Raw genomic sequence first — 12,342 nt, forward strand, 5'->3', positions numbered from 1 at the left:
ATTGAAACATACTTTTAAAACTTTTTTTTGAAGTCTTTTTTGGAGGGGGGGGTCTATGTTTTCTTTCACATGACTAATATGGAAACGTTTTGCATGATTACATATGTATAACCTATATAGAATTGCTTACCTTCTTAGTGAGGGGTGAGAGGTGGGAAGGGAAGAAGGGAGAGAATTAGGAACTCAAAGTTTTAAAAATAAATGTTAGAAATTATGTGTACATGTGACTGGGGAAAAGTAAAATACTAAATAAATTTTAAAAATTATCTTTTGTTATATGACCTTTGTTTCTTTTTTTCTTAAGTTCTTCTGCATCTATTTTTCTTTACAAAGTCCTTTCCTGATTCTGCGCACTTACTTCTGCATCAATTCATACAAGTCTTCAAATTCATATAGGATTCTTGGAAACTATCTCATTTGTCATTTCTTATGATGCAATATTATTCCATTATACTAATATATCATAATTGATTCAGCCATTGCCCCATTGACAGGTACTCCCTTTTGTTTCCAATCCTTTGCTACAATAAAAAATCATCTCATTAATTTCTGAATATATGTCTCTCCCCACCTTTACCCAACAAGTCATGCCCTATAACAAAGATAAAAAAAGAAGAAAAAGAAAACCTTGGAAAAACCAACAGCCAAAATCAGCTATATCTGACAGTATATGCAATATTAAACACCCATGGTCTCCCTCTTTCAGCAATAAAAGGAATGAAGTCCTTTGCATGCTTTGTATGTTTATTTCATCTGTTTATGGGCCCCTTTGCATCATTTGCATTTTTTGTGAAGGCTGTCCTATTACGGATATGCATATATGTTAACAGGAGTGCTTGTATAGGAATCAGAGACCATGCCCCATACTCTTTACCAACATTTGTGGAAACCTAAGACATGAACTATAACTAGAGTAAACTCAAGGGGAGGGGGGCATAATGAACCAAAAGAGAACATGAATTTTCAGGGATGTTTTGCCCCTCTCCTCAACCCCATCCCCAAGGTCATCCAACTACTAGTGTCCGAGTCAGGATTTGAACCCAGATCTTTCTAATTCCAAGTCCAGAACTCTTATCTACTATATCATTTAGAGTCATGTTAGGAAAATTTCCTAACAACCAGTGATCCAAAAGTGGTTGTTCTCTCGAAGTGGTGGCTTCTCTCTCCCCAGAAACCTCAGACAAAAAGCTGGTTGACTCTTTTTCAGGAACAGGACATATGGTGGCCCTTGAGGTCTCTTCTTCAAACTCGAGATTCTGTGATCTTGGGATATTGGGGTCCTGCTTCCTCTTGGAGCTCACCTCTGGTTGTAGACCATCAGTCAGAGGGACACCAGAGTAAATTCATTTTAATGTGTTGAAATGCAGCCATTCTATAAAGTGAGGTACACCTATGCTAATATTGCAGTGTGGGACAGGGAACGAAAGTGAGCAGTGCTAGATACCCTGGTCACCCATCTACATGACCAAAGTAAAAAGATCAGGGCCCTTGGCCTCTCCCCCTCCCCTGTCCCCCCCACTTCTGGATTCATGTTCCAAATACATGTTTTTGTCTTTCTGCTCTCTCATTTTCCCTCTTTGGGGGAACTGATGACAAGATCTAAAATAATGCTGAGCTCTGTTCTCCCCATCCTCAGACAATTCTGGTCAGAGAGATGGCAGCATGTTGTGGGCTTTGAATTCCAGGGAAATAGGCTGGACTGTTTTGGGGAACCAAGGGAGGGAGAAAAGGAGAAGGGGTCTGAACTGAGGTCTGAGAAGCAGGAAATAGACTTGTCACTTGTCACCCCAACTGCCTAGGAGTCAGGAAGTTGGGGGTGGAGGCACAGTGATGGGGTTCTCAGCCCTACTGAGACCCCAGAGAGGACCCTGACCAGCCTATCCTGGACAAAGCAGGGTTGGGGTGGGGGCGAGATCAGAGGTTTGGTGGTAGACAGATAACTCCACCTACTGAGAGGTTGGGAACTCCCCCAGTTAGAGATTAGAAAGCAAATGTCCTCCCTTCCCCAGAGTCAAAGGTCAGGTGGCCTTGGGCACTGAGTATCAGGAGGCAGGTGCTCTTGGGGGTCAGAGGCAGTACCATCCTTAGGATCCAGTGTTGGGAGGCAGGCGGTCCCTTCAGCCCCTGTCACAGCCCAGCCTCCTGGCCTGTCTAAGTACAATTCCTGGTTCTTCTCTTTCCACCTCTGGAACTTCTCAGAAGTCAACATGGGGTCATTCAGCACCTCATCCAGGACCTGCAGCTCCTGAAGCTTTGCCTGAGGACCAGGGGGACAGGGGGCACAGATGCTGAGCATCTCTCCAACCCTCACCAGTTACCTAGCCCAGGGATTCTTTCTCCTCCTCCTCCTTCCCAAGACCGTGGCCATGGCCAGGACTCACCTTGAGTGTACTCTGCAGGCATCGCACATGGTGAGCCCGTTCATTGAGCTGGGGGTCACGGGCACGGCGCAGGAAAGAGCGGCGACATTGTTCCTGGCTCAAGAACTGTGGGCGCCCCAAAAGGGACACCCCCCCCTGCTGTAGGCCCCGGACCAGGTGCTCCAGAGCTCCCTCACTGCTGCTGTCTGAGGCTGGGGAGATGCATGGGACAGGACAGGCCCCAGGGTCAAGCCCCCCTCCAAAGGATCCCTCTTTTACCCCTTTTGAAAGTCCCCACATCCTCCTCTCCCTCTGGTGACTCCCAAGCGCCCACATGTCCCTAGCCTCTGTGCATTGCCCATTCTCTCCCCATCTGCAGTGAATACCTGTTGAAGGGCTATGTGACACCTGGGCGCTGCCTTGGGGAGTCGTGGCTGAGGGGAAGACATCTCCAGGGGGAGAGCTCCAGACTCCTACTGGGCTTGGCTGAGAGACAGGAACAGTGTTAGCCCAGGTTTCTTCTACCCCTTCCCCCCACAAATCCTCATCCCTTCCCTTCTGCTCCCCTGGGTACTCACTGAGGCCGAGCGGGACCCTGCTTCCTCATCTGGGTCTTCTGCTTCTGTTTCACTATAGCAATCTGGGGAGAGAGGAAGGGACAGTTTGAGGCTCAGGGGCAGGAACATCTGGGCCAGGGAAAGGGGCTGCCCTTTCTCATGTCCTAGGAAGTCATAGGGGAGGGGAGGAAGGAGGTGAATTCCTCCCTGGAGAGTGGTACCCCACCCCTGACCTTGGTAGTATGTGGGGGAGGACATCTGGGAAGAAAAGGGCCCATGACCCAGGGCCTACCCTCACCTTCCTCTTTGGGTGCAGGAGTTCGGCTGTGAGACTGGTACTTGGAAATGCAAGTCACCAGGTGGCTCACCCACCTGGCAAAAAAGGGGAAGGGGTAAGTCGTCATGGGCAAAGGGAAGGGCAGAGTGGGCATGTGCCCCTGACCTCAGTCTAGTCAGTACAAAAGAGGACAGTGGGAGGGAGAGAGAGGGAGAAGGAGAAGAGTAGAGAAGGGAAGGGCTGGGAAAAAGAAAGGAACGGGAACAGGTATGGGAATGAGGATAGAAATAGGGATGGGGCAAAAAATGGGGATGGGGATGGGGAGTGTGATAGGGATGGAGGTAAGAATGGGGATGGGATGGGGATGGAGACAGGGATAGAGATGGGGAAGGGTATGGGGACTGCGATAGGGATGGAGGTAAGAATGGGGATGGGATGGGAATGGAGATAGGGATAGAGATGGGGATGCAGATGGTAATAGAGATGAGAGGGGAAGGAACAGCGATCAACCTCTTACATGCTCAAGTCGGCCAGGGTGTCTGCAGCGAAGATAAAGGGCTTGTACATGTCATGGGTAAGCTGGAACACACTGTGGGGAGGGAGAGAGGGCAAGGTCATTCTCAGGCCAGGCCCTGCCCAGAAACCACTGAAAGGCCATTACTCTCCTGCCTAACAAAGCGGCACTTCCCAGGCTGATGCTGTCCTCCCATCTCCTCCCCAAGTCTGACCCGAATGCCCAAGCTCTCCCACCCTGCCTGACCCCACCCCAAGTCTGACCCCATTCCTTTCAATCTCCTCCCCCTACCCCAAATCTGATCCCAGCTCTCCATCTCCTCTCCAAGTCTGACCCAAGCCTCCCACACGGCCCTCACTCACTATTTCTTCTTCTGGTCCCTACCACTCTCCAGGCTATAGTTGGAGACATTGATCAGCCCTTCAGCCTTCTCATCCTGGGGGAAAGAGATGTGGGAAGGAGAGAAGACTCTCAAACAACTCAATTCTCCTGTACACATGAAACTCCACTGAGGTAGCAATACCCCACTAGGGATCCCCAGGTCTGGGGCAGAGGGGCAGAGAAAAGGTCAGGAAGGGTGGCCTGTGTCCCAGGGAAGAGACAAAAGCACAGGTAAGAGGAGGGCAGACAGGCAGAGGGATGGGCAAAGACAAGAGGAGGCACTCCTCCCAGGTAGACAGAGAAGGCCAGCCTATTGTCCGTGATGGCCTGGCCTCTCCTGCGGGGGCTGCACACGTGCCGCTCTCTCCCACAGGCCTCACCTGGGGCTGTCGGTACCAGTAGAGGGTGTGACCCTTCAGCACCATCCAACACCGGCGCCAGCGGGGACCCATGAAGCCTCCAGGCACCTTCCGAAGCAGGAGCCACCCATCGCAGTCAGGCCGGCCCAGCTCCCGGCATGATACCCTCCTCCGGCTCAGCCGAGTCGCCACCCCTGTGGGGGCCAAGGTTAGGAAAGCCACCTTCCTTCTCCTGTGCCCTTCCTTCCATTCTGTCCCAAGCCCCACTTGCACAGGGGCACAAAAGGGGAGAGGAGCCCAGGACCAGAATCACGCAATTTGTAGAGCATTAGAACTGAAAGGGACATTTCATTGTTGTTCAGTCAGGTCAAACCCTTCATGACCCCATTTGGGGTTTTCTTGGCAAAGATACTGGAGTGGTTTGCCATTTCTCTCTCCAGTTCATTTTACAGATGAGGAAACTGAGGCAAACAGGGTAAAGTGACTTGAGGCCAGATTTGAACTAAGGTTTTCCTGACTCCAAGCCTGGTGCTCTATGCACTATGGGGCCACCTTGCCACCCTAAGAGATCATCTAGTCTGGCTTCCCCAACTTTTACAGAAGTGTATCAGAGAGAGCAAGGGAGTTACCAAGAACACACAACAAACCCACATACAGCCCTATGACCTCCAGAAGGAGCCATTTAAGGGAGGGGGCATCTCTGGCATCCCCCACCCAATCCCTAATATCCAGCAGGGTCATGTACCTTTGGATTTTGACTTCCTCCGAGTGCAGGAAGGACTCTGAGGGCACAAGGATGGGAGAATCTTAAGAGTTGGAAGCAACCTTGGAGATTATCTAGACCAACCCAAGCCTGAGCAGAAATCCCTTCTTACAATGGATCATTCAGTCCCTGACTGAAGGCCTTTAGTGATGAGGGACCCTTGACCTTCTGGAGAAACCCGTCCCCCATCTGGAGACCTCCATCTTCAACTAGTTTTTCTTATATTAAGCACAAATCCTTCCCCTTGCAGCTCCCACCTGTTGCCTTCTGCAGCCAAGCAGAATGAGCCCCTGCCTGCATGCTGGACTTTCAGAGTGCTGGGAAAAGCTGCCCTCTCCTCTGGTGCTCCCCAGGCTAAACAGGTTCAGTTCCTCCACCCAGCTATTACCAGTCTAGTCTCTAGCCCCAGTTCTACCCTGAATACATGGCTATTACTGGGAGAAAGGGGAAGGCCAGACCTGGGACCTCCTCCCCCTCAGCTCCAAGCTTACCTTGTCCAGGGGCTCGGGGAATCTGTGATTCTCAGTTTCCTCTGTGTCTAGCTGGGCTGCTGGGTGAGGATCTGCTGCTCTGGGGGAGCTGGGGACCCCATCAGAGCCACAAATATCACCACAGGCTAAAGGTGTGGTTGGGCCTAGAAAGACAGTTGCTCTCTCAACATGTGCTATGTTCTGGGTTCCCAGAGAACCAGGAAGGATGCCTAGGAAAGGTTTGTGGTCTGGAGAACAGGGGCACCTAGATATTGAGACATTTATGCTGATGACACTGCTCTTCTTGTATGATGGGGCACCCTATCAATCTGCAGTATGTGTTGGAATTGGGGAAGGTGTCCACAGGGGACATACTAAAATACCAGAGATAGAATCAAAGAATGTTGAAATTGGAAGAACTGGGAAGAGCCTTAGAACTGTTTCCGCCTTCCTACCTGCCTCAGGGGAAGTGGGGGATCTTGGGTAGGGGCTCTGGTCAAAGATGAAGGCAGTAGCTTGGTCTCCTGCGATTCTGTGGGGAACAGAGAATGTAGGAACCAAATAGTCATGCCTCCCTATGTGCCATCCCCAACACATGACATACTCTGCTTGTAGAGTCCATTACCTAGGAGACGGGGAGGCCAAGACTGGTGACTGGCTCCTTGAGCAGGAAATGTCCAAGGGGCTCTGAGGAATAAGTGGGAGGAAATGGTGAGTGAGGGACAAGACAATGGAGAGCAGGGATGGGGAGGGGGGAGAGGAATCTACCTGAGGGGCAGTCGTGGGCACAGGAACAGTCTTCAGCACCAGTCTGAGGAGGCCCAGGTCCTGGAGCAGCTGCCTGTCCAAGCTAGCCCGGGGCCAGCCCACCTAAAGCACCAAGGCAGGAGGACAGAGACTTAGGTCTGATTTGGAATGGGGGCAGAGGCTGCCCATGCATTGACCCCCACCCCCATTCCCACCCCAAGCCCCTGATCTACAGGTGAGAGGCTCTGGCCAATAGGACAAACCTGCTCCCCATCCTGTCTTCTCCCTTCCTCAGTATAAGTACGACCCCTCCTTCCTGCAGGAAGTCTTCCCGAGCTAACCTCACCCAGCTCATTGACTCTGCCCCAATTCTCCCCATCCGTGCCTGACACCTGGGCTCCCCTACAATGTAGGCTTGGACCCATGTGTCCATCCTGCCATCTCTCCCCACAGTCCAAGGACACCTAAAGGACAGGGATTGAGTTTCTACATGGAAGAGGGTTCTCCCAAATAGGTGGGATCCCTCCCTGGGTCCCACCTCAGGAGGCCCCCTTCTCTCCCATGCCAACAAGGCAACTGTCCAGAGATGCAATCATTCCTTCCCTTCTGGGCAACTCACCACCACTTGCCCGTTGACCTGGACAATCTCGTCTCCAAGCAAGATCTGGGAACAGCCGTCAGCAGGAGACTGTAGAGGACAAAGGGAGAGATGAGGAGCATGGGGTGGTGATGGAGCTCTCCCCCTTGGAGCCTCAATCATCCCAAGTAGCTGAAGAGCTCTGGAAAGCAGGAGGAATTTGCAGACAGGGATTACAGCCCTGCATTCCTCCCTCAGGGTGGAAGGATGGGACAAAGCAGGGAACAGACAGGATGAGGAGGCCTCTTACCTCTGGGGCCGTTCCAGACACAAAGTGGTGGCAGCTGCTGGTGGTTAGGATTTCCAGGCCCTGGATACACAGACACACCCAGAGACGTACACCAAGCTCAATGAGGATGGGGAAGTGAGAAGCATCAAGGTGCCTTCAATTACAAGGGCTTCCCCTGTCTGAGTCAAGCACTGTGCTACAACACTGGGAATGCAGAGTAAGGCAAGAATGTGCTCCCAAGGAGTCTTGAGGGAAGGCCCTGAGAACCCAGGATGTCAGAGCTGGGAGGGCCCTTAGAACACAACATGTCAGAGCTGGGAGGGTTCTTAGGGATCAAATATTTAGTTTCTCTAAACCCATCTCCTTTTTTTTCTTTTTGGAGGACAACTGGGATTAAGTGACTTGCCCAAGGTCACACAGCTAGTTTTTGTGTTAAGTGTCTGAGGTCGGATTTGAACTCAGGTCCTCCTGACTCCAGGGCCAGTACTCTATTCACTGCGCCACCTAGCCGCCCCTTTGTCTCCTTTAAGAGAACAAAACTCTTTTTTTTAGATCAACTAAATGATTTCCCTAAGGTTACACAACCAGTTAGTAAAAGAGACTTCAGGTTCTCTGACTCTTCGCCCAGGACTCTGACATCCTAAGGGCCCTCCCAGCTCTGACATCCTGTGTTCTAAGGGCCCTCCCAGCCCTGACATCCTGGGTTCTAAGGGCCCTCTCACCTCTGACATTCTAGGTTCTAAGTCCCCTCCCAGCTTTGACACTTTCTGCTCTAACTTTCCAACTCTTTGCAGGGTTCTCTAACTGCAGGATTTCAATAGCATATATTTAAATACAGCTTTCCCTCCATTGTATCTTGTGACTCCACTGACAATCCTGTGAGGTATGCAATATAAGCACTATCATCTCCATTTTACAGGGGGATAAACTGAAGCTCTGTTAAACAACTTTCCTCAGGTCTCCAAAGAAGTATCAGAGCCTGAGAAGTTAAAGCCAGACCCTGTGCCTGTCTCCACCAGCCTGGGCAAGGTTTGTAGAAAGGTGCAGGAAAGGCTCACCAGGGCTTCCTCAGGATTCCTGGCTCTCAGCTCCACCAGCTCCAAGACAGCCCTCTGATCCAGCAAGTCATCAGGGCTGAAGCTCAGGATGGCGTCACAGATGCTCAGGATGTTGTCACCCTGAGAAGGTTGTGAGGTGTGAGGCAGATGTGGAGAAGGGGAAAAGGGGAGACCCCCTGCAGCCCTCCCCTCCCCTCCCCTCTTATCCCCACAATACTCACAAGCCTCAGGATCTGGGCCTCCTTTTTCGCCACTGGGTAGTCCTAAAAAGAAGAGACAGGAGGCCCAGGTGGACTCCCAAATTGAACAGGGAGGCCTAACTAGCCTCTGGATGAGAAAAGTCTTCCCCATCTATCCCAGAAGGGTAGCAGCAAATAAGATCACTGCCCCTCTTAAAACCAAGTGGACACCAAGGAGCTGAGTCAGTACCCTCTTGTCTAACTCCAAACCAGCCTCTTCCTTCTTACCTTGACCTGAGGTCCCTACATCATGCCTGTAGACAAGATTCTCTCCTGTTCTCTGCAGGGGACCCATACTCAGCCCTAGATAGACAGGTGTCTCTGAAGGAGCAGTAACCCCATTCTCAGTGGGCCACACGTGCCCATTCTCAGACAGACAGACGGACAAACACACACACAGACAGATGGACACATACATGCACACACAGACAGATGGACACACACACAGACAGATGGACACATACATGCACACACAGACAGATGGACACACACACAGACGGACACATGCACACACAGACAGATGGACACACACACACACGCACATACACACACACACAGAGCCTCTCATACATTCATACATTCTCTCCCAGGGCCACACTCAACTTCCCCATTCCCAAACCCAAACTGGATCTTCGGAGCCAGACCTCCCACTCTGTGCAGCCTTCTCAAGCAGAGCCCTAGGTTCCCGTCCTCTTCTCCTTGCCCTCAGCTCATGCCAGCTATTCTTGGACCTGCCTCTATGACCTGCCAAATATAAAAACTCGAGCCTCCTCTGGCTGCTCTTTCCCCACCTCCCAAAGAAGAGGTCATTAGGGCCCCACTCACAGCTCCCTCCTCCCCCTCCCCACAAGCTCCTGGGCCAGATACATAAAAGTCAAGGTCAGGAAAGTCAGGAGTGGAGGTGGCCCGAGTCCCTGGAGGGAGGGCTCAGTGGGGGAGGGTGGCAAAGACCAGGGGAGCCCATTCTCATTCCATCTCCCGATTTCGCCTCCCTCCAGTACCTGAAGCCTGAGGTCTTCCTCAAATGGCCAGTCACCCCTCCCCAGGCTGTGTGGCCCCTACATGCAATCCCTGGCTGATTCACAGGTTATAAAAAGCATCGCTAGGATCCAGTTCCTCCTGCCCCGCCCCCTGGGCTGAGCTCAGTACCACCTCTAGTCTCAGGCTGGAAGTGGGTCTGGAGGGTCACTCACCGCCTGCAAGGTCTGGGCCAGCTCCCTGCACAAATCCCCGATCTCCTGGCAGGCGGAGAAGTCATTGATTTGAGAAAAAAGGTACCTGGGAGTCAGGGAAAGTTGAAAAGACAGCTGAGCCCCATGGTCGAGGGCCAGATTGTTCCTGGGGCAAAGGACCTCATGCTTTTCCTCAGCAGAGCCTCAAATTCTAGGCATCAGGGAGGTGCAGGGTCGGCCCAAGTCATACTCAGCCCAAATCTCTTGTCTTCTCTCCCCAGGAGTATCTCCACCCCCTGTGCCCAGCAGCTACAGGCAGGGGGGACAGAATGGAAAAATAAAGGACTAGAAATCAAGAGGCTGACGTTTCAAGTCTTTGTCCTGCTGACAATTCACTGAAAACATTGGGTAAGCCATCCAAATTCCAGAAGCCTCAGTTTTCTCTGCTGCAAAATGGGGCCAATGATCCTAATTTCATCTAACTTTTCTGAGAATTGCATGGGATGTGGAACTGGTAAGAAAGCCCCCTGCAAACTGTCAGAGTGAGAAGCAAACACCAGGGTTATTATTGAGAATAACTCATCAGCTACATTACCTGTTGAGCCAGCAGAGAAGGGCCCAAGCTGCTCGGACTAGCTCGATGGCTCCAGTGAGTAGGTCTGGGGCAGGTTCCCCACTGGCCCCAAGGCAGCCTGGGACAAGACCGCACAAGTTGTGGGTCAGGGTCCGCAGCTGCTCTGTTAGCTTCCGGAGGTTTTCAGTCTCTAGCCCAGAGCTCTGTGGCCAGTAAGAAGAACACAAAAAGTCACTCCCACACTCCCCTGTACCAGGCCCTCCCAATGGGAAGAATGGATTAGGAGGGAGAGTCCTTGGTCTGTGAAACTTTGGGCAGCTAGATGGCTCAGTGGATAGAGGGTTGGGCCTGGAGTTCAAATCCTGCCTTAGATACTTACTAGCTGTGTGACCTTGGGCAAATCATTTAACCTCTGTTTGCAAACTGCTCCAATATTTTTGCCAAGAAAACCCATGGCCAATATTGGCAGGCTATGATAGATATGTTACACAGAACAACAACAAACTTTGGGCAAGTCCCTTCACCTCTCTGGGCCTCAGTTTCTTCATCTGTAAAATGAGAGGATTGAACTTGAGGACTTCCCTTCCAACTCTAGGTCCTATGAACCTATGTCTCAGCCCCAGCAAACAAGGCTGTGGAAAGAACAAGGATATAGGACTGTGGCCCATCAGATCTGGGTTCTAGGTTTGATTCTGTCATATATTTTCCATATAACCTTGGGCATGTTGCCTGTCCTATATAAGGGCACCCCAGGCGGTGACCTTGGTGAAGGCCCCTCCAGGAGATGTAGCCTCAAAGTCCCTGGGGCCGACTCACCAGAGTCCGGAGTTGTTCCACCGCATCCAGGATAAGTTCTTGATGGCCAATGTGCCAGACCCCCAAGGCCTCCAGGCTCCGAGGACAGAGCTGAAGCAGATCACTCCCCAGTAGGGCCCACTCCTCAAAGGGGTATTCTTGTACTAGGTCATCCAGGCCTGCAGGAGGAGAGATACTGGTTGGCATGAAGGAACAGGACCCTCCCCCCAACCTCCCCTTCTTGCTACAGCCAAGAGAGGAGCTGCCATTGCTGGCTGCCACATTGGATACCCACACCCACCCTCCAGCCATGTTTCCTCATGCCTCCAGATCCAACAGATGGGGGAAGGCCCTCAGTCTCTTTCATCAGTCCTTGACTGGCTTCAGGGGTTCTTGGGTAACCCCAGCTTTCATGGTGTATAGACAAAAGGGCATCTGGATGGGCAGTGAACAGTGTTACACTTGGGAGTCAGTAAAGTCAGAGTTCAAATTCTACGGCAGACACTAGCTGGTTGACTCTAGGCAAGTCATTTAGCTTCCCAGCCTGAGTTTGCTTATTTGTAAAACGGGTGACAACAGCACTATCTGCCACGTTTGTTGTGAGAATCAAATGAGATAATAATTGTTCGTTGCTTAGCACACAGTAGGTGCTAAATAAATGTTAACTATTATTATTATTGTGAGTATCAGATGAGATAACACATATATGGTACTTTGCAAACCTTAAAGCATTATATAAATGCTAATGGTTACTATTATTTTAAAATCCTTCCTTATACCATGTGGGACAAGGGAAAATCTGACCAAGAAGCATCCTGCTATAATGAGAAAGATCTGAGCTAGGAGAAAGGAGTCCTGGATTTAAGGCCTTGAGCAAGTCACTGATCTGTTCTGGACCTGTTTTCTCATCTGTAAAATGACAAACTTGGACTAGATAAGCTCTAATATCCCACTCAACCCTGACATTCTGTGTTCTAAGGCCCCTCCCAACTCTGACATTCTGTGTTCTAAGATCTCTTCCAGCTCTGACAGTCTATGTTCTAAGGGCCCTCCCAGCTCTGACATTCTGTGTTCTAAGGGTCTTCCCAGCTCTGACATTCTGTGTTCTAAGATCTCTTCCAGCTCTGATATCCTGTGTTCTAAGATCCCTCCCAGCTCTGACATCCTGTGTACTAAGGGTCTTCCCAGCTCTGACATTCTGTGTTCTAAG

General features: G+C 51.0%; 1 protein-coding gene across 1 annotated transcript in view; it reads right to left on the reverse strand.

Moving 5' to 3' along the window:
- Positions 1-733: 733 nt before the first annotated feature.
- CNKSR1 (connector enhancer of kinase suppressor of Ras 1) overlaps positions 734-12,342 on the reverse strand; it is a 16,143-nt gene continuing 4,534 nt past the window's right edge. Inside the window, exons 2-21 of the mRNA XM_069079456.1 lie at positions 11,154-11,311; positions 10,359-10,540; positions 9,785-9,869; positions 8,574-8,615; positions 8,353-8,472; positions 7,316-7,375; positions 7,048-7,116; positions 6,450-6,551; positions 6,307-6,368; positions 6,137-6,213; positions 5,703-5,845; positions 5,194-5,230; positions 4,470-4,642; positions 4,071-4,144; positions 3,712-3,783; positions 3,216-3,289; positions 2,939-3,000; positions 2,747-2,846; positions 2,382-2,572; positions 734-2,257 (exon numbers count right to left, since the gene is read on the reverse strand). Coding sequence (XP_068935557.1) covers positions 2,012-2,257; positions 2,382-2,572; positions 2,747-2,846; positions 2,939-3,000; positions 3,216-3,289; positions 3,712-3,783; positions 4,071-4,144; positions 4,470-4,642; positions 5,194-5,230; positions 5,703-5,845; positions 6,137-6,213; positions 6,307-6,368; positions 6,450-6,551; positions 7,048-7,116; positions 7,316-7,375; positions 8,353-8,472; positions 8,574-8,615; positions 9,785-9,869; positions 10,359-10,540; positions 11,154-11,311 — 2,129 coding nt within the window. The 3' untranslated portion in view covers positions 734-2,011. The remainder of the gene's footprint in view (positions 2,258-2,381; positions 2,573-2,746; positions 2,847-2,938; positions 3,001-3,215; positions 3,290-3,711; positions 3,784-4,070; positions 4,145-4,469; positions 4,643-5,193; positions 5,231-5,702; positions 5,846-6,136; positions 6,214-6,306; positions 6,369-6,449; positions 6,552-7,047; positions 7,117-7,315; positions 7,376-8,352; positions 8,473-8,573; positions 8,616-9,784; positions 9,870-10,358; positions 10,541-11,153; positions 11,312-12,342) is intronic.

Source organism: Petaurus breviceps, unplaced genomic scaffold (genome assembly GCF_028583685.1).
Source record: "Petaurus breviceps papuanus isolate PSGF00001 unplaced genomic scaffold, PetGlider_PUasm1.0 91041, whole genome shotgun sequence".
Taxonomy (NCBI): Eukaryota; Metazoa; Chordata; class Mammalia; order Diprotodontia; family Petauridae; genus Petaurus; species Petaurus breviceps.